The following is a 22,110-nucleotide window of genomic DNA, read 5'->3' on the forward strand; positions in this document are numbered from 1 at the left end:
TCTGCTGTGGGAGAACTGGCCATCTGCAAGGACATTGCCCAGAGCATGCCCTGATGTTTTACCATCCTGTGGGAGGCTTCTCTCGTGTCCCCACATGGGAAGCTGGAGCTGATAGATGAGAGCTCACCCTGCTCCCCGGATTCGAACTGACGACATTTTGGTTAGCATTCCTGCCAGCACATGGGTTTAACCCATTGTGCCACCGGGGGCTCCTATACTTTTCAGCTAATTGTTTGATATCATCCAACAGACACCTCCTGTACAGTATTGGTAGTTGGATTTGTTAAGCCAACTTGACATTTTCTATATTTAGCCATGCTTAACATTTTGAGCTCTGGGGAGTCCAAAATCACCTTTTTGAAAGTCTAACTGTTCCGTCCCCTATGAGCTCCTCTCCCACAAATATACCTTTTTCATTGCTATCTCATCCAGAGTTTATCATTCTATGTCGTGCATTTGGCCCACCCATTGTGTTTGATTTTCCATTATGTTATTTTGCACTGTTTTATTTTACTTGATTGGCTTATTTATTTTATTGTAATGTTATTTTTGTTGTTTGTATTTTATTTTTCTGTAATGTATCGCTGGGCTTGGCCTCATGTAAGCCGCTCCGAGTCCCCTTTGGGGAGATGGTGGCGGGGTATAAATAAAGATTATTATTATTATTATTATTATTATTATTATTATTATTATTATTATTATTATTACCATACAGCCTGGTGTCTGGATTTCTATATTTCTAAATATTTAAAATCAGTATTTTCTAACAATGGTCTGTCTCTCTGTCTACCAACCAACCACTTACTTATACCCCATCTTTGTCCAAACTGGGGCTCACTGGAGCAATGGTGAGAAACTATTATTTATTTATTTATTTATTTACCATGTTTATATACCGCTTTTCTCACCCCTAGGGAGACTCATTAGAAACTAATGATCTCTGAAGAAAGTTCTTAAGTGAGTTGCATGGAGAATGTGTGCTTGTCCTTGTAAGAGATTTGGGGGGGGGGGGGAGAGTTGTTACCCAAACAATACACCCATTTCCTGTGCTACCTGGCAAGCAGCCTTTGAAATTTAGGAAATGTAAAAGAACCATCTGCTATAGAGTATAAGGGCCAGCAGTTCAAAGAAAAAAACAAAACAAAACAGAGTGCAAGCCCTTTCAGTGATCACCATTATCTTCTCCAAAACCAAAAAATATAATGGCAGATTGTAATAATTGATTTGTAGTCAAATTGATTGCTGTCATTCACACATATCTGAGGAACAATCCTGTGGAAACACACCTGTGCAAGTTCTGCTGAAATAAATGGAAATTGGTCAAGTGTGCAGCCATTCTGTCTTCATATTTCCTGCAAAATAAATTGCCCTGTTTCTAAATATGTCCTCCTTTTTCATCCAAGTCTGAGTAGCTCAGTTGCCTGAACCGTCCACCTGTTAAATGACTGACACATTTGCCTGACTAGAAAGGAAAACACCTAAATGCACTCTGCAGTAACTGATGGCAAAACAAGTCCCTTTAGATTTCATTTTGGTGTTTTATTAATATTCCTAAAACACATATGCACCAAACCAGCCAACTTCATCTATCTATGTATTTATGTGTTATTTTTCATAAACAATCAGTTCCATTTCAACACACTCTTATCTATGCTTTGTACAAATATCTATTTTGAACAATTACAAATCTTCAGTCTGTGATTTATTGAGCATTTCTGTATTGCTTTTCTGTTGTCAAAATGGCAGCATTACACTAATGCTTAATTTCATATTATCATTGTTTTCTAACTGGATTCTAATGCAAGTCTATATTGGTAACTAGTCTTAAAATATTTATTTACCGGAATGGGCTGGATGTTGGAGTAGTGCTTCGTCCAGAAACTGGAGGCGTGCCTGGCTTATCAATGACACTTCCATAGGCCTTTAGATCCATTTCTGACATCTGAAGAAAACCAGCAATATTTTTTAAATCCATAAAAACAAAATTAAACACTAGTATACTGTCTGAGGACTCAATCATATTGATTTCACCAGAGAACATATCAGGTTAACACCAGATGTAGAAGATGTTAGTTTTAACTGATTGACTATAAGCGATCAACAGATACATTCAGTCAATGAACGAGGCAACTGACTTTGCTCTCAAATTTGAGCTTTCCTTTCTTTATATATATATTACATGTTTCTATATAGGCAACTACACATGCCTCTTCACGCCCTCCAGATATAGAATAACAACTAATCTTTTATATACATACAGGTAGAACAGAGACTTGAGTTTAATTAGACCTGCATGAAAGCTGATAGAAACAAATGGCTATAACACACACACACACATTCAAAATATGGTCACATAACTTCTTGACAAAATTAATTGAACAATTCAATCTGAGCATGCCCAGGGTGTTTTCTGGAACTCCCAATCATCCTTTATATCGACTTTATGGAACAGGATTATTCCCACATCAAACCCTGGTGTCACCCATTCATTCTATTGATACAAAAATGTCCATGGTCTAGTACTGTTCGTTTCAGTGAGAAAATTAAAAACCAGTTCAGTTGCTTCACATGGAAATGTGAAGCAAGTTTTTTTTGCTAGGTAATGCAAATGAGCCCAGTAGTAACATAGTGTTCTATTATCAAGTGCTCTTGAATGCTACTTGTATACAACCCAACACTTGTCACCTTTTAATACTCATCCACTCCTTGATCTATCCTAGCCATATCAAGAAGTATAGCTCATTTGTGAATTAGTGATTGACTGTCAATTACAAGGTATGCTTTACCAGTGTTATTAATTTCAAATTAATTCACAAAATCATAGATTTTGTGCATTACAGATGGAACAGAATTCCATAATTGTTCAACATTTTGCATTTGCAATCCAGTTTGTGGTCAATAAACATTTTGGAATGGTCACCATACTATAGATACCCTTGCATGCGATGTGCTTCGGTTCATACACCATCATCATCATCATCATCATCATCATCATCATCATCATCATCAACAACAACAACAACAACATCTATTACTGTTCATAGACCCTTCAGTTCCTACTATCTAAGTCAGGGGTCCTCAAACTAAGGCTCAGGGGCTGGATACGACCCTTCAAGGTCATTTACCCGGCCCTCGCTCAAGGTCCACCTAAAACTGAAACGACTTGAAAGCACACAACAACAACAACAATCCTATCTCATCAGCCAAAAGCAGGCCCACACTTCCCACTGAAATACTAATAAATTTATATTTGTTAAAATTGTTCTTCGTTTTAATTATTGTATTGTTTTTAAGTGTTTTTGCACTACAAATAAGTTATGTGCAGTGTGTATAGGAATTCATTCATGATTTTTTCAAATTATAATCCGGCCCTCCAACAATTTGAGGGACTGTGACCTGGCCCTCTGTTTAAAAAGTTTGAGGACCCCTGATCTAAGTGCTACGATCGACAAATAAATTTACCTTTCCAGTCATAATATTATGCTGAGTTCCAGCAGGAATTAGCCCTCTGAAAGGTTGGCCTACTTGGGATGGCCGACCCAGACTCTGTGGCTGAGGCTGTGGTGCTGTATGCTGCAAGGGAGGTTGAAGGGATTGTGGAAGAGCAATTAAAGGCTGCCCTGCTGATGCGAAGTTGGGCAAAGAAAGTTGTGATCCAGGTATAGGTACTGTCACCTGCAGAAAAATATATGCATATTATAGACACACTGTATAAATGCCTCACATACATCAAAAATAAATTGTTCTCTCTCCGAACACAATATTCCAGGTGAGGTTTAACCAAAGCAGAATAGAGTTATACTCCTTCTCCCCTTGATCGGGACTCTACATATTTGTCGAGCTTGTTTTCAAAAAGTAAAATATTCTGAATATTTTTACAGAATACAAAAAAAGGTGCTGAGGTGTTTCTTTTCTAGTTTGTTGTACATTCAGAAATGGTCCATATAGGGTATCCTCTTCTTCTTCTTCATTTCATATATAGAAGTTCCCATGACAATGGTCCCACAGCATAGTCCATTCACAAATCTCCCATCTCATGAAGTTAGCCATTGCCTCTCTGTGTTGATTTTTCTGTTTGGCCTCAAGCTAGGCCTGTGGACAGCTCTTATTAATCTCTTTGCTGAAGGTTTCATTTACAATTTCCAGGAGAATTTTCTTTTTTGATTCCAATTTCACTAAATTTTGACTTGTCTGAATTGGCTCGCCAGTGAGTTTTATCAGAGAATTATGTATTTCTTTCAATTCCATGGTTACTTCTTTTCTTAAAATTCTCAATTCCACAAATCCAACTAGTTCCAAATAATCAGCCAATCTGCCTTCCCTGGACACCTTAAAGGTGAACACAAGGTGACAGTAAAATACATTTTCTTCCTTTTTTAGTTTTGTTATTGCTGCTGCTGTCACTATGCTACTAGTTTATCCCCCAAAAGTAGAAGTGTTATAGTTCAGTTATCTACTTGTTTCTTAGTTCTGAGAAAATTCCTTTGTTATGATTTCGAGGAAAAGAAAAACTTTAACTCCTGAATGGGTATGAATACTTTTAGGTGTTATGATCAATCCACCAGACAAAATGTATTAGCCTTGACATTTCTTAAAATACTTTTTTTAAATGTCCATTAGCTCTGTGGGAGAACTGACAACAGGTGTTTCTAGTTAAATTCCATTAGTTTTAAATAAGAGATTTAGATAATCCATGTTTCTGAAAGCAGTAGTTGAATGACAATGGGAAGCATTGAATCCCCACGTGTCACCTCAGAGGCAGAACTTATGTAATCTTGTTCTTTTAACTCATCCCCAATTTCCTCGGTTTGACTACACAGCCTTGCCAAAATATAGTTTAGCACCCAATAAACCCGCATAGAAGACAGAGAAAACTAACTGCATTTAAGTAACTCTAAAGTCTGCTATCCTGTTCCTAACGAGGAAGAAGCCGAAGGATGCCATTACAAAGGTGTGTGTTGCGGCTGCTTAACATTATTATGGTAAAGATGGAACACAAAAAGACTATAACGTTGCTGCATGTCACTGAATCAAGCAAGTTCTCCTTGCCCTTTCTCCACTATTTTTGTCTCCCTAGTTGCCCTACTGCTTTTGTTTCCTCCCAAATCTTTATTTGAAGACTTTTCCCTGCTTTTTTGTCTCCATTATGGTATTTGCTTTTTTGCAGCTGCTGTGGAGATTTTTCTGCAATCTCATTAAAGGAACTAGCTGTCCCCTGCCACACGTTGCTGTGGTCCAGTCTGTATATATGTGTGCATATATGTGTGTGTTTGTGTGTATACGTAGTTTTGTGTATGCTTCTCTAATGTATCTTTGTTTTTTGGGTTTGTAAGTCTCTTCCACTGTGTTTTTATGAGTGATGATCACTCATTGGCCGGATAGGTATATTGTGTCCAAATTTGGTGTCAATTCATCCAGGGGTTTCTGAGTTATGTAATCCCACAAACGAACAGTACATTTTTATTTATATAGATGATTTTTTTTTCTTAGTGATGGTACTACAGTATATTCAGAGACTTGCTGAGGTGCAATCAATTGAGCCTTTTGATGAGGTGGGTGACCGGCGCTTCTCTGGACTTTTTTTTACTTTGTCACACTGAATCTCGAGCTCTCGTCTCTTTTTCCATAGCCACTACTGTTAGTACATACACATACATTATAAGAAGCAAAAGGTTTTTTTTTAAAAAAAAAAGATAAGGGAGATTGAGAAAAACCAGGGTGTTTTTCAATAGGAAAAAAATGTAAAATAAAGAAGATTGCTTTAAATTTAAGGAGGATGTTTAAGAGGAAGTGAGGATAGAGAAAGAAAAGGAGAAATCTGAAGACTCTACTAAGCTAGCAAGGCAGGATATTATGTGCAAGAGGGGAGAGGAATCAATGGTCCAAAGAACAAGATCACATGACTCCTGCTTGTGACTGTGGATTGCTTGCTTGTACTATTCAGATAATTCGCATTAGGCTCTTCTTACATAAAATGACTATTTTAGATTGTTGCCACCCAATGTGGTAACTAACCCCCTCATCATAAAAGGAACACCAAACTTGCTATCACTCCCCATAAAAGACAGTGAAGCTTATAACACATACCACACATACAAATAAAATATAATTGAAATCCATTTACCGTGCCATAGTTTACCTGCTGGAGAGCACTGGGAGACTGAGCAGTGTTGTAAAAGCTGGTTTGACCAGGTTGTTGAACTTGTCCAGAATATAAATTTGAGGCCTGTGTAAGAGTAGCTCTGGCCTGAGAATAAAGAGAGGTTGACATTTTGACTTGGTAGGCAAAGGTATTTTAATCTGAAGAATAAATGTATGGACAATTCATTTTGGCATTAATCATTTGGAAAAGTAAATGTGAAGAAAATATATGCTGTATGTTAAACACACACTGGTACACTTTCCCTCCACCCATACCTTTTCCCACTTGCTTTCTCTTCCTTCCTTGCCTTCTTTTTCTTTCTTCCCTCTTTTCTCTTTCTTTCCTTTCCTTTTCTCTTTCTCCCCACCACTGTCCCCCTTCCCCAGCTCTGAGGGGGGGCGAGCTCACTATGTCTCCTTGGCAACATGGCTCTCTTTGTGGCTCACTCTTTCCTTCCTTCCTCCCTCCCTTCCCCTCATTAACATATCACCTTTCACAGTTACATCACAGAGGGCCAATTTGCCTAGCAAAAGCCAATTCTTCACCTTGCAACAGCCAATCTAGTGACATGATAACGGGCCCCTAGATTGTTTTAAATTGTTGTTTTTATATGCTATAGTTTTTATTTAATTGTATTATATTATGTTTGTTTAATGCTTTGTCTTAGGTACTTTGTGCCGTATGTAAGCCACCCTGAGACCCTTCGGGGAGATGGAAGTGGGGTACAATAATAAAGTTGTTGTTGTTGTTGTCAACTAGCAACAGCCTCTGGTACAGACAGACACATACACCTACTTGGATGATTTAAATCACAGATAAATGAAACTATTTCAAGTATATCTTGCCAAGAGGAGTAATACAAGCATGGTACAGCTACCTAATAGAGGTAAGTTCTTATATGAAAGTATAACCACTTCAATGGGTGAATCAATCAAACACCAGAACCTTTCAGGATATGAAATTAAATTTAACTGGGACCTCCATGAGCTTTGTGTCATCTACTTCCTGTCTTTGCTGGGGCACTGGAGGAGGCCAGGATGGGTCCTGACAAATTGCTCTCTGGCAGAACTCCTCCAATAATGACTAACAGTTGTTCTACAGTGCTGTGATCTACACCCATTTATCAACAATGCCACCAAATAGCTTTTGTTTGACGAAACCGTAGGTGTCAACATTCACATACAGGTTCAAAATTTGGCAAGGACTGGGTGCTGCTCTGTTTGGGGCCCTTGACAAAGTGTCTCCTGGCAGAACTTCTCCAATAACGATGATAGTTTATCTGCAGTACTGCGATCTGTACCCAGATGGAAATGAGCTGTTCACTATTTTAAATCCCTCAACAATGCTACCAAATAGTTTTTGATCTGAGGAGACAGTGGATCTCAAAGTGATGTTATGCCAGACCATTGCAAATTACTGTATTTCTTCTTTTCTAAGACACTCTTTTCCCCCTATATAAACATCTCTAAAACTAGAATTGCAGTTGTATCTTATATATTTTTGTATGTTTGTGGTGTTGATACTGAATTTAGGGTGCATTTTACAATCAATAACATCTTACAACTGCAGAAATGAGGTGCCCTGGCAGCTGCTAAAATCAGTCCTGGAGTGGGATAATTTATTAAGGGTTCAAGCAAGCAATGTGCCAAATATTAAAATACTATGAGAATATTACATAAGTGTGGATAGGACAGAAATACTATTTTTATTTTGAAATTTACCCATAGCTACTGCATTTCCCACCCTCGGCTTATACTTGAGTCAATCAGTTTTCCCACTTTTTTTGTGGTAATATTGGGTGACTCGGCTTATATTCGGGTCAGCTTATACTCGAGTATATACGGTAATTAAAAGGAAAAATCACACATTGAAAATTCATTTTGCATGATTAAAAATCTTGATACCCCTGATATAACATGTAACATAATCACAATTTACAACCAGGAGAATTACAGATATACCCAATATCACACTACACTATATGCACCAAGAAATTTCAACTTTTCAGTAACCTTCCTGAGGAGGCCTGTCTCTCTGACCTGGAGTAGATGCGTATCAATAAGTTGAGAGCCTCCCAGTGCTGAAGGTTGACCCAACTGATGTTCATACAGGATAGGAATAGGCTGAGTATTAGATGTCTGCTGAAATGCAAGGGTTGTTTGTGCCTTAGCAAGATCTTGATGTTGCACTGTTGGGAAGTTGTGCAAGGTTGTACCAGAAAGAACAACTGGTGAGGGTTGAGATAAGCCACTTTGCATAAATGCCTGTTGTGATCTATGGAACAAAGGTAGATTGAATTAGTCATTCAAATATAATTAAAATCTCTCTCTGAAATGAAAGATGAACTGAATTAGAACAGACAATGCCACAAGGTAAGTATATTATTTGCCCCATCTTATTACAGAAAAATAATTAGAGGAAAAATCCACTTAAGTATGGCTTTTGTTGTACTGTGGGTTGTATGCTGTATGTGTATGTGTTAAATGTGTTTGTCAAATCTTTTGATATGGCTGATGGGCTAATCAATAAAACATACCTGTATGGTTTTGTCATGTAAGTATGGCAATGAAGGTGCATTCTGTGTTGTCGAGAGAAGGAATCCATATAACTTGAGTTAATTCATCCTCACCCAGAGACAGGCAGGAAGAATAACTTTGATCTCATAACAGCCAAAAACAACTACTTTGATGACTCCTACAATTTGATCATTCTCTTACTAGTCAAGATTAAAAATGACATTCACAGAAAAAGAAAATGGAGAAGAAAATGGTTCTAGGAACCAGTCAGCAAAGTCTCTTTGTTTTTAGCTATCACAAGTCTTCAGTTGTTTTTCCTTCATATCTCTGGGTGGTAAATGGAGAAACCAAAATGGTGTTGATTCCTCTTCTCACCAACTCAGATAACAGAATTATGTTAATAGCAGATTTTGTTTTTCATACTGCTTACAGTACTCCAATAAAAGATCTGGAAAACACATCTGAAAGCCATGTGGCTATTAACTGCAGAGTAGCAGCTCAACTTGTTGTACATTTGCTAAAACACATTTACTGTATATGCTAATGTACAAGTCTAAACTTTTAGTCAATAAATTAACATCAAAAAAATGGGTTGGATGAATCACTGATCAATTTAACTCTTATCCAAAAACGAACCATCTCTGGGTAGAGTGGCGAAAATGAGAGCTTAGTCCATCCCCAAGCAAACAAACGCAAACAATCCACAAACTCCATTCGTGCCTGTTTTGGAAACTAGCACCTGCAATAGTCTTAGGGAGGAATAAAATTTTGTGTCTGGCAGACTCATCTCGCTGTGCAGAATAAGATAACTCTCCTCCTTCTTGACAAATCAATTGTTCAGCAAAATAAAACGGAGAACTACATTTCCAAATCACTATTTCCAGGAGGCTGTGAACACTACCAGAGCTGTATGGTTTGGTAAGATGTGAAAACATAATTTGTGTAATGAGAGAGGATAACTATAGCAGAACACCCTTTTCCTTAGTATTATCTAATTTACTTCCTAGTTACTCTGATGACTGCTGAACAAACCATCCTTTCAGCAGTAAAAAGAAAGGATGTGCACAAATGGATTTTTACACTGATAAGTGAAAATTTTCCATACCAAATACACAGGTTGTTCACAACTACAACCAATTTCACTGAAATCAAAGTAGGTGCCATTGGAGGAAAGACCTCTCCATTGGACCCTCATATGGCTTCTGGAAGACACAAACTTGTGCAAATGACCTTAACCAATAGGCATGGTTAGGTCCAGTCGGAATCTTCGTAATTCGGAATAAATTCTGAAAAATTACCATTTTGAAGCGATTTTGAACTGTTTTAGAAAATCAGAAGTCCCTTTGCCCTTCTTGCCATTTTACTTCTGACTCAGGAAGTGAGTCGGAAATTATTCTGGTCCCTGGCCTCAGCGCAAGCCAAAGAAGCCAGTTTTAAACCGGAGAAGGCTGAATTTCCTCCCTTTGCTTTCCCTGCTTCTGGCTCAAGCCAGAGAAGCCAGTTTTAAACTGGAGAAGGAAGGAATTTTCTCCGCTTGCTCTTCCCCGCTCCTGGAGTAAAACAACTACTTTCAAAGTAAAGACCACCCAATGAAACAGGAAATAACACTTTCAAACCATTAACGAAAGGATTCGGAAGTTTCGGAAAGTTTTGAACATTTTTTTCTGTGAAAATCAGAATTGACTTTAGAATCGAACCACCGGCGCCCCCTACATCCGAAACGAGTTTTTAACCATTTTTTGGGATCAAGCAAGCCTATTGACCAACATTATCCAAATAGCTGCTACAAACAAACAAACAAAAAAACAAACACACGTAAGATGGTGAAACCTCTCCAGCAGGCAAAGCTGTATTTTTACTGGATGTGACATTCTAGATGCATTTCCTACCGGGGTCATAATGATATTGTTTAATTCTGAGTAATTCAATGCAGTTTTAAAAACTTGGCTGTGCTAATAAGCACAAATAGAATAAGCAAGGATGCAGACACATTTAAGAGAACAAATTACAGTTTCCGAATACCTATTTTGTGTTCTATTCTCTATAATACTTACCTATAGGGTTGCAATGAAGAGTTAAATAATTCCTGAGTTTGGGACACAGCAGGAGCTGCTCCTAAACTCAACTGAGCTTGATGCTGGCCTTGCAGTGGTGCATATATTGGGATTGGGATTTGCTGTACTGAAGTAGGCTGGAACAAAGAAATATTATTTGGATAGGTAAGCTAAAAATATCCAAGATATACAAAGTAATTTTATTATAACTCCAATGAGCCTGTCTATTTTTATGGTGGATTCTTTGGGTTTTTCCAGTCCTATTATTTGTGATATTTTCATCAAAGGCATTCACATGTTTTTCATGCAAACCAAGCACTCTACAGTACTGGCCTACAGCTTTCTTTAATAACTGTACAGGCACATCACACACTGTCAGAAAGAACAAAGGAACACAAAGTCCTGCAGCTTTTGTATGTGATTTTGGGCTCAAAGCAGGGTGGACACATTGAAACACCCAAGCTGCCATATTTTTCCCCTATAAAAATACTTTTTCTAAAAAACTTTCCTCATGCCCAATAGGCACGGTGGAAGGCAATTTCACCACATCCTCCGTATCTGTTTTAGACGGAGGTGGCCTTTTCCCTAAATCAGAAGTGAATGAGGTGACTGTCTTAAATTATTTCAAAGTGCTTTCAATCAATTAATTGTTAACACAGTCACTTTAGCTAATAAGCAAGCAATCCATCACAGCAATGCTAAAATGAAAGCCAAAGTTTAACGGCATAGAAAGAAACAGCAGATTTTACAAAATACAATCCAGTGAACAGTATAGAATCTATATTTCCTTAGCAAACAAGTGAGACACATCTTTCCTAGCCTTCCTCAAATGCCAGAAGGTAAAACCTTATCTGATAGTACCTGCTATCAGCAACCAGAGTTCTAGCAGTTTCTACCCATCTCTTTCTACCATGAGGTACTATAAATTCATTTAGAATTAATTTAATTAACTTAAACAATAAAAATAGTGATTTGTTGTTGTTGCTGTTTGCCTTTAAGTAGTTTCCCACTTATGGCCACCTTAAGGAAAACTTTGTAATATTCAGAAGGAGGTGGTTTTTGTTTTTTATTTATTTTTTGCTTTCCTGGGGCTGAGACCCTTTCCACACTGGCAGTGGGGACTCATATAATCCATTTTAAATCAGATAATCTGGGAACAGATCCTGGGATATTGCACAGTGTGGAAGGGGCCTGAGTGAATACAACTTGTCCAAGGTTACCAGATGTGCTTCTATGATTAAGCAGAAATTTGAACCCTGGTCTCCAGAGTTGTAGTCACACATTCAAACCACTATACCATCTTGGCTCACAAATTTATAGATACAAAATGTAATTGATTATCTCTGTTCCTTTAATTTCATTAAACTAAAGTTTGAGTGGTCTATTTGGGGGTATTTGAATTTGTTAATAATAAAAACTGAACGTAAGTACCTTAACTATTTATCTCTGTGTTAATATCCACTCTGTCTGTTGCCCATCTCGACTTACAGAAACTGCAGAGTAGAGCAGGCACTCCAACTGATAAGTATAACCTTCGTAATAGTATGCCTCCTTTGTGAATATAAATAAATGCCCTACTATGATGACTGGTTGTTGCTACAACTCAGTTTAACTGGACAGTGGCATCCACAATAGATAGCTGAACCCTCACTTGCAATATGTCTCACTTTTAATAGTGATAACTATTATCCTTCCACATATCCTATAAAAAACTCTCAGTATTCATGTATTTCTATAATTTGATTAAAGCAGGGGTCCACAAACTTTTTAAATAGAGGGCCAGGTCACAGTCCCTCAAACTGTTGGAGGGCCAGATTATAATTTGAAAAAAATGAATGAATTCCTATGCAAACTGTACATATTTTATTTGTAGTGCAAAAATCACTTTAAAACAATACAATAATTAAAATGAAGAACAATTTTTACCCAATATAAACTTATTAGTATTTCAATGGGAAGAGTGGGCCTGCTTTTGGCTGATGAGATAGGATTGTTGTTGTTGTTGTGTGCTTTCAAGTCGTTTCAGACTTAGGTTGACCCTGAGCAAGGGCCGGGTAAATGACCTTGGAGGGCCGCATCTGGCCCCCAGGCCTTAGTTTGAGGACCCCTGGATTAAAGGTTCCTATTAGCAGCAAAAAGATCTTTTTTCTAGGCCTACATGACTGTGAGAGTGTCAAGGAAAAGGGTGTGGCTGAGGAGGGGGCAATAGACTAGGCATTGGCAAACTTCAGCCTCCCAAGTGTTTTGGACTTAAATTCCCACAATTCCTCATATCTGGTAAGATAGCTGGGATTTCTAGGAATTGAAATCCAAAACACCTGAGGGGTGAAGTTTGCTCATGCCTGGGCTAGAGCTTCATATAAGCCTGCATAAATTTTGCAGTCTAGGAATTTACCATCCTGTCAAAAATACCTGTGAAAGTCCTGGTTGAAATCCTTGTTGTTGAGCCAGTGAAGGTGGAGCCAGGCGTGCATGCTGGGTGTTGAAAATATGGCTTGTATCCATATAAAAAGCTGGAATTTGAGCTATAGAACAACAGGGGGAAACAGTAAATAAGTGTAAGTTAACTAGCATAAGAAGTATATTAGTTTGTCTAAGTATGAGGGAACAGGAAGTTCAAAGGCAAAAAAGCTCCCCTATAATCTTTCAAATGATTTCCCAGTCAACCTGATATCATTAAAAAGACAATCTGTAAGCACTTAGAAAGGAATGCTATACTCACAAATAGTCAACACAGATTTCTCAAAAACAAGGAATGACACGCAAACCTTATCTCTTTTTTTAATATTGAGTTACAAGCTTGGTAGAAGAAGGGTATGCTGTGGGTGTAGCATATCTTGATTTCAGTAAGGCATTTGACAAGGGCCCCCATGGGATTCCCACAAAGCAGCTAGTAAAGGGTGGGCTAGGCAATGCTATTCTTAGGTGGATTGGGAATTGGTTAATTGGCCAAACCAAAGGGTACTCACCAGAGGAATATAGGGCATGGTTATTGAATTCGCAGGTGGCATTAAATTGGGGAGAATCTGTAATACCCCAGAGAACAGGATCAGAATACAGAATGACCTGAACAGATTAGAAAGCTAGGCTAAAACTAACAAAATGAATTTCAACAGGGAGAAATATAAGGTACTACACACTGGCAATAAAAATAAAATGAACAGATAGCGGATGGGTGACACCTGCTGTGAAAACAGCACATGTGAAGGGGCTTTAAGAATTGTGGTAGACAACATACTGAATAAGAGTCACTTGTGATGCGGTAGCTAAAAAGCTGATGCAGTTCTAGGCTGCATCCTTAGGCATATAGAGTTTAGAGATCAAGGAAATCATATTTATTTATTTATTTCATATATTTATATCCCGCCCTTCTCTCCACAAGGGGGACTCAGCGCGGCCTCACATGAGCATCAGAGTAATGGATTCAATTTGCAGGGAAACATTTGGAAGAACATCCTGACCATAAGAGATGTTCAACAGTGGATCTCTCTGCCTCAGAGTGTGGAAGAGGCACAATTATGTTTGCATTTTCTACCCCACTTTGGGCCACAGAAGGAAGCTTGCTGAATAAGTCCAAAACTTCCACGAATTTGTCCCAAATAGCCAAAGTCAAGAATAGAGAAGGCTTCCTCCTCCCTACTTTGGAAACTATGTTCAGTAGGAGGAGCTAACCCTCTGCTGTGTGGACTACTCCTCTACTAGTTGAGAACTTAATTAACCCTGCCTAAAGAGGGGGGGGGGAACAAGCATATAACCCTCAAATATATTGTGATGAATATCACGTAGCATTACCTGCTGCTGACTGAGGTACATAGACCTGTTGACTCTGCTGTTGCTGGGCAATTAGCGATGGCATACAATTCAGCTGGGAAAAGTGACTGGCGGATGTCAAATTACTTGTCTGTAACTGCTGTGGCTTCACTTTGCAGATATTGGGTGGGTCAGAAGTGGTAGTGGTTTTCGTGCTGAGTGAAGAGGTGGTGTACGTTCCAGCTCCTAAAATTACAAATAGAAAAGCAATTATTTAACACCTGATAAATTAGAGTTAGTCTACTGAAGCTTGTACTGCCAGCTTATTTCTCTCACTTATGATAGCCTATAGGGCAGAAGCCACTGTTTCTGTTTATTTATTTATTTATTTGCGGCATTTATATGCTGCCCTTCTCACCCCAAAGGGGACTCAGAGCAGTTTACAAGATATATTTTCATACAATATATTATATTATTAGCATAGTACAATATCAGTGTTATATATTACTATATTGCACTATACCATTATATTGCAATATTATTGTTGCTAATTCAGTTGAAATTATATTGCTTGATTACCAAAGAAAAGTGAAGCCTCTGCCTGCATCCCTCCAAACTATTTTAACGGACACAAAAGCAAGGCAAAATCTAGACTTGTAACTCTAACATTGTCATTTTCGTTTGATATGAATTTTAACATCTTTGCCTGATGAAGAATACTGTGGAACTTTGAATGACTGTGTGGTGTATTTTATGCTTAAATATTAAAAGTCACCTGTAAAGGCAATTCATCACAACGCAGTCTGAATCAAACCAGTGCATATTTCATCAAATCTTAGGTCAGCTTTCATGATGTGGGATCATGAGTGATATTCTATCCTGGTGTTTCTGACTATCACTACTACTTATGCCTTCTGCAGACAGTGTTAAAGGTCGCAAGTGTTGTGAATGTGGTCCTTCCAAGGAAATGCAATTCCATCCAGAATCACATGTACCCCATCCAGTTTACTTATTTCCCTACACACAGGAAAATGCCATTTGGCTTGACTGAACTTTAGAATATTTGCCCTTTTCTTTCCCATGAGATAGCTCTTTTCAAGATTTCCAAAGCTTACTGGGATTCAAAGATGGAAAACAAAACTAAACTAACATTGGATGAAATATGCACTAGTTTGTGCAGCTTACAATACAATCAGACCAAAAGTCTAGAGGTATCCAGGTAAAATTATGGCAAAAACTTTGGGTCAGTTATCCACAAAAGAGACTACAGCTTGGTTTCTTTTTAAGGATTATCAAGCTTTTTAGAGCTATTACTTCAAAATGGTAGACTGAGGAGTGAGAAAGATTCATAGTAGCCTTGAAAGAGCAAATCATCATTCTATACTACTTGGAAGAAGAGGTTCTTCTTTTTGCAGGAAAACAACCTCTGTTTTGTCAATACAGACAAAAATCTGAAGTACTTTAAAGTATCCCTCCAATTTTAATTGAGAAAAACACAATGCTGGTTGTCTCAGTACAATGGGCACTCAGGATCCACAGGAACCTTGCATGAATACTGAAAAATGTGAATGATCAAATTCCTCATATATATAGACTAGCTGTCCCCTGCCATGCGTTGCTGTGGCCCACGTGGGGGTTCTGTGTGGGAGGTTTGGCCCATTTCTATCGTTGGTGGGGTTCAGAATGCTCTGTGATTGTTGGTGAACTATAAATCCCAGTAACTACAACTCCCAAATGTCAAGATTCTATTTTCCCAAAACTCCACCAGTGTTCACATTTGGGCATATTGAGTATTTGTGTAGAGTTTGGTCCAGATCCATCATTGTTTGAGTCTACAGTGATCTCTGGATGTAGGTGAACTACAACTCCAAAACTCAAGGTGAATGCCCACCAAACCCTTCCAGTATTTTCTGTTGGTCATGGGAGTTCTGTGTACCAAGTTTGGTTTGATTCCATCGTTGGTGGGGTTCAGAATACTCTTTGATTCTAGGTGAACTATAAATCCCAGCAACTACAACTCCCAAATGACAAAATCAATTTTTTTGAGTGAAGGACATACATTGGGTTGTTAGGTGTCTTGTGTCAAAATTTGGTGTCAATTTGTCCAGTGGTTTTTGAGTTCTGTTAATCCCACAAATAAACATTACATTTTTATTTATATAGATGGGAAGGGAGCTCAAGAACTATCCAATGAAGCTGACTTATACACGGGTTCATACTCAAGAGGGAACAAGGAAAGCTTGATAGCATAGCAAAGGACCAAGTAACTTTTAGGACAGTCAAAAGGTGTTTACCTGACAATGATGTTGTAGGTGTAACTGAAGCCACAGGAATGGGAGGCATGGATGCACTTGAGAAAGAGCTATATGTACCACTGGTTGGTCCACTGCTACTATTGCTGTTCCCACCTCCACTTCCACTACTATTGCCACCAGTAACAGGAGAAGCTGCTGAAGTCACTGGTGAATTCTTCTCCGTCACATTTGGTGAATTCTCCCATGCTTTGCGAGCAGATTCCATCTGTTCAAAAAGAGGAATTACTTTATTCTGAGATGGCTATTAATAGATCTAATTTGCGAGCTGTCATATGTTCATATAAAGTAATACTAGAGACTACCTATACTCTTCTACTTGAGCTCCCAGGGAAAATAAAGTGCAGTAAAAACATTCAATATTGAAACAGTTCAATGCTTCTAAAACAGAATAAGAGAGAAGACACAATAACAATTAAAATCAAATGGAAATGTTCAGTATCACAATTTATTTTTTATTTAAAAATCAGTTCCTCAAGAACATCTATTAGAAATGTAACTTGGCTATTAACTTCATACATTAAAATGTTCTAATGACACAATCTATTGAGCAGATTTTTTTCTGTTCCAAAGTTTAAACTTTTAAAAATAGCACTATTTTTCACCGGGTTTCTGTGAGATTTCAAGGCTGTATGGCCATGTTCCAGAAGCATTCTCTCCTGATGTTTCACCCACATCTGACAGGCATCCTCAGAGGTTGGGAGGTCTGTTGGAAATTAGGCAAGTGAGGTTTATATATCTGTGGATTGTCCAATTTGGGAAAAAGAACTCGTCTGTCTGCTGGAGGCAAGTGTAACTGTTGCAATTGGCCACCTTGATTAGCATTGAATAGCCTTGCAAATTCAAAGCTTGGCTGCTTCCACTCCACAGATATATAAATCTCACTTGCCTTGTTTCCAACAGACCTTGTGGCAGTAACTTTCCAACAGACCTAGGGGGCGGTAACTTTAGTCATCAACCACCTTAAACTATGACATCAAGTGTATAAAGAACTCTCTTTCTCCCTGTAACCTCCTTTGGAACCCACCCCCCTAAAATGAATTTATAATGGTGGACAGATATAGTGTGTCCCCCCCCCCCCTTGCAAACAGTCTGAGAAACCATGAACTGGCCCTCTGCTTAAAAGGAGGACTCCTAGTCTAGGCATTAATAAACGAAATGAAAAGTACCTATAAATATTAACTGAGGATGTTGGTGTGCTTTATTTTTTGTATTTATAGAGTTTTTTCTGTTATCAGGTGTACATTTTTTTGTACTAGTTAGAAAGTAAATTAGTATGATTTTTTAAAAAATGTATGTGTTTGGTCACTTTATTATAGTTATACTTTTTTATTTTCTATCCAAAAATTTAATACTATAAATCCTCCTCTAACACACCCATCTCAGAAAATTCTCTGCAACCATTTGTCTATAAGCAACTTTTTTCTATGGGAAGAAAAATAACAACTATGACTCTGATAATAAGAGTGAGTTGCTTCATTGATAGTGGAATAAAGAGGGGAGGATTAAGATAATTCGGTCGACAGTTTAACAGCTCTGAAGGGCAGACAACACACATTATATTCTAGCTTACTCTATCACAAAAGTCCAATCAAAAGTAAAGTTCAGACAACATTCCTGAACTAGATAGCATTTCAGGCTTAAGCGTTTCAAATTGTTGCTTTCATAGAATAAGGAGGGAAATATGATACATGACATGGTCATGAAATGTTTTCTAGAAGGATCCGAAATGCTGTGCATGTGTAGGAATATTCCATATTTGCGATTTTCACAGAACACCAAGAAGAGGAAACTCTGCTTCCCTTTGCTCAAATGTCAGGCAACCATAAAGAAATGAAAACAGCTTTCAAATACAGAGTCTCCTTTCACACACCAAAATATATATTATGAAAATAGCATTCTGCTTGATATTACTCAAGTTTGGTTACAACTTTGCATGAACAATTTGCAGTTCATTACAGAAGCTCACTAATTGTTCCTAAAAAAACAACTACAAGAAGAAACCCAATATTCATGTTGTCTTATTCCTGGACATTAGCAGCACTCTCACAATTAACCTTACATAATAGAACCAAAGAATAGGAAGAAACTGATTTAAAATTAAAGTAAATGACATTTTAACCACACAGATTAATAATATCACATATGTTCGTAATATTTCATCTCAAATTCTATAGTCTATATGAATGCAAGAATCTTGCTTTATATTATTTAACTAAGAAGATGTGCCATCAACAGATAATTCCATTCTTTCTTTAACCTATCATCTTGGAGCCAAATTTAATGTTGTGCTACTAACCAACTTGTTAGCACAACAGAACTTTCCATTCTTTCATTGCTTGCAAATCATTTAAAGATGTTTGCCATACTAGTAGAGGATGGAAGCAGATGGCGAGGTGCGGTGTGCTTGAGATGCAAGTGGGATTCATACACACATATGAACAGACATACAGAGGTTCTGCTGACCGCAACAGTTATATTGGTGGATGATACTGAGCTATATTCAGTTACAACTATTTTTACTTGGCACTGGTGCTTACCTTCTGGGCTGCTTCAAATTCTGGAGCAGATACAGACATAATTGTTCCCATGTCAGTACCAAGCTCAGAAGCTGCATTGGTTTCTTTTGAAGGAATGGGTTCTGGACTTTGGACTGTAGGAGGACTGGATTTCTCTTGTACCTCACAGTTGCCTTGCTGAGCCTCTTTTACTTTTTTGTTCTTTAGTGACCGCTCCTTCCCAATGGGGCATGGCTTATATTCTTTATTTTCTACTGGGCTCATATCTGGAAGCTAAAAATAAATAAATAGATAAAATCAGTATTACATGTATGGCATGCTAAATGTCACAGGATGAAATGGCACAATGGAGGACTTACGGTGAGTGTCCACTCTAGCCAAGAAGAAAGAGTCACCCAAGTATGGGTTAACTCCTGTTGCTGCCCAGGCAAGGGTCACATTATTTCTTTAGGCAAAGTCATTTTCTGTAGGATCCATGGTCTCTCCTTCAGTTCATTCCCTAACCAAGAGTACAGGAAAGATAGAGAAGAGTCCTCAGAAGAAGAATAGGACAGTGGGAGCTGCCTCCCTAGATTGGATATGGATGGCTCTTGGGTATTCATGGTAATTTCTCCAATGTGCCATCCTCAGCTGGTGGAGAAGAAGCCATCCTAGTATGTTACCAAATCATAAAAACAGGAATCAGGCATAGAAATCATGCTGGCAGGGCCTGCTGTAGAACCCTATGGACAAAGGAGGCCCTAGATGAAGCAAATTTATCTAGTTTATAGTGTTTTGTTAAAGTAGAGGGCACAGCCAAGGTTAAGGCTCTGCAGATTTTCTTAAATGGAGCATTGGTCAAGAAAGCTGCTGATGTAACTGCTGATCTGGTTGAATGTGGTGTTACATTTTATGATTTGGGGAGCTTGAGACTCACTGGCCACAAAAATATATACCTTAATCCATCTCATTAGGGTGGAGGGGAAAGAACATGTTGCTTACATGTAACTATGGTTCTTGAAGTGGCAATCTGTGAACTCTAATAGAAGGATCTGATCTGTGACAGTTCAGATTTGCTCAGAAAAAATATAGCTAAACCAAGTGATTTTGAATGGCCTCTATCCCCATCTTCTAATTGTGAGCATCAGCATTCCTGATCTATTCCTCAGTTCCCATATGCCAGAGTGCATCACGACGGAGGCATGGAAAATCTGCTAGAAGATCAACAGCATAAGTAGGGAGGAGGATAGGTGAATTAACAGATGACCACACAAAGAACCACAGTTGTACAGTCAGGATGCTGTCAGACTAGCCAACTATTTTGCTTGATTGACTGGAAACACACCCAATGACTGGTGTAAGTGTTATTGTATCAATGTCTTGTTTATCTCTTCTTTTTTTTTTTTTGCTTTTGATTGTTTATTTGTTCCTGTATTCTTTGGTTGTAATTCAATGTATCCATTATTAGAACCTTCAGTTGTATCCCTTTTACAGATAAAATATCTCGACTTAGATGTCATTGGAGCAGAAGTCAATAATGAGGTGTCCAGCAACTCTGTAAGTGGGATTACACTGGATCTGTATCAACTGGTAAGTACTGTTGATGCGGACTAGATGCTGGAGCAAGTAATCTCTTGATCTCTTGCCCATCTTGGCTAGTCATCCAGGAAAGAGATGCAATTCGATCTCAAATAGAACAAATTCTTACTACATCTTTCATATATGTGGAATAAATTCTAGGTCTTTTAGCATATTTTTTTAATGGGTGAATTTGTTTGGCTACCAATGTGGGAAAATGTAACCATAATTCCTGGTCACAAAGGGGAATGAAAATACACTTCAGGTCTCTGCATTTTGGACCTGGTGCCTTTTGCAGCTTCTAGGGAGGCATCAAGTCACCTTGAGTTCCCTCAAGGCGGGGTAGATATGTTGTAAATAAATAAATAAATAGAACAACCTATGCTTGAATTGTTGGGAGTTGCACTAAGGAAGGTGGAGGTGGCCACTGTGCTTGGTTCAGTTCCCTCAACTGCCCCCTTAAACAAAGTCCACACTTGGAGGTAGTTACTTCCAAGTTCCTGTGATGGAGGGTTGAAGAGATCTCAGCAGCCTTTGCCTGGTCAATATTGTTGGTTGGACTAAGATTTGCTTCCAGGGGCATAAAATCTATCTTTGTCAAGTCCTTCTCATGAATAATGCCAGAGGTTCCGGAGGAGAGAATTGAGATGGCTGACAGGTGCACATTTTTATGTTTCTCAAGGGAGAGAACTAGTAGTTCTGGATAATCCAGATGTACTTCAGGGTAATTTCAGACTGGAAGGCAAAGCTGCCCTTAAGACAATTTAGTTTTGATTTTTCCTGTCCCCAGGAACACGTGGAAAATACAAAGAGGAAATGCAGGAGTAAGGAGTGGCAGTGTAGAAGGATGGAAAAATATGAGGGAATGAAAAAAAATCCTAATGTCAATAAGCATTATGGGAAGGTACAGGGCTGCAACAGCGGCAGACAAAAGGAACTGAGGCAGTAGCCCCTCCCACTGGCTATATACTATATGGGAAGTGTGGGCAGAGCTACTGCCTTTCTGTATCAAAGAGCTTTCTAGAAGATTCCAAAACTGACTGCACAGGAGCAGGAAATAGATAAAAGTGAAAATAAGGGAAAAAACAGACCAGAGAAAATGTGGAGTACAAATACAACCTTTTCTAGGTGAGACAAGACGAAAAAGATGAAGGAGCAGCCAGGGATCCTACAAAAAAAGGACCTGGCTTCAAACAAACAAACAAACAAACTCTAATGTGATCCCTTGCCTCACCGGGGTGGCAACATGAATTATTCCAT

At 38.3% G+C, this 22,110-nt stretch overlaps 1 protein-coding gene across 9 annotated transcripts in view; it reads right to left on the reverse strand.

Moving 5' to 3' along the window:
* PRRC2C (proline rich coiled-coil 2C) overlaps positions 1-22,110 on the reverse strand; it is an 81,573-nt gene that overhangs the window by 8,036 nt on the left and 51,427 nt on the right. For 2 of the 9 annotated variants that reach the window (XM_060774365.2, XM_060774357.2), the window contains exons 22-32: positions 19,315-19,566; positions 16,757-16,982; positions 14,505-14,708; positions 13,682-13,738; positions 13,125-13,237; positions 10,713-10,849; positions 8,182-8,416; positions 6,125-6,247; positions 3,463-3,675; positions 1,842-1,942; positions 1,287-1,352 (exon numbers count right to left, since the gene is read on the reverse strand). In XM_060774365.2, the coding sequence (XP_060630348.2) occupies positions 1,287-1,352; positions 1,842-1,942; positions 3,463-3,675; positions 6,125-6,247; positions 8,182-8,416; positions 10,713-10,849; positions 13,125-13,237; positions 13,682-13,738; positions 14,505-14,708; positions 16,757-16,982; positions 19,315-19,566 (1,727 nt within the window). The remainder of the gene's footprint in view (positions 1-1,286; positions 1,353-1,841; positions 1,943-3,462; positions 3,676-6,124; positions 6,248-8,181; positions 8,417-10,712; positions 10,850-13,124; positions 13,238-13,681; positions 13,739-14,504; positions 14,709-16,756; positions 16,983-19,314; positions 19,567-22,110) is intronic. The other 7 variants (XM_060774366.2, XM_060774363.2, XM_060774358.2 and 4 more) reach the window with 6 other exon arrangements.

Source organism: Anolis sagrei, chromosome 4 (assembly GCF_037176765.1).
Source record: "Anolis sagrei isolate rAnoSag1 chromosome 4, rAnoSag1.mat, whole genome shotgun sequence".
Lineage (NCBI taxonomy): Eukaryota > Metazoa > Chordata > Lepidosauria > Squamata > Dactyloidae > Anolis > Anolis sagrei.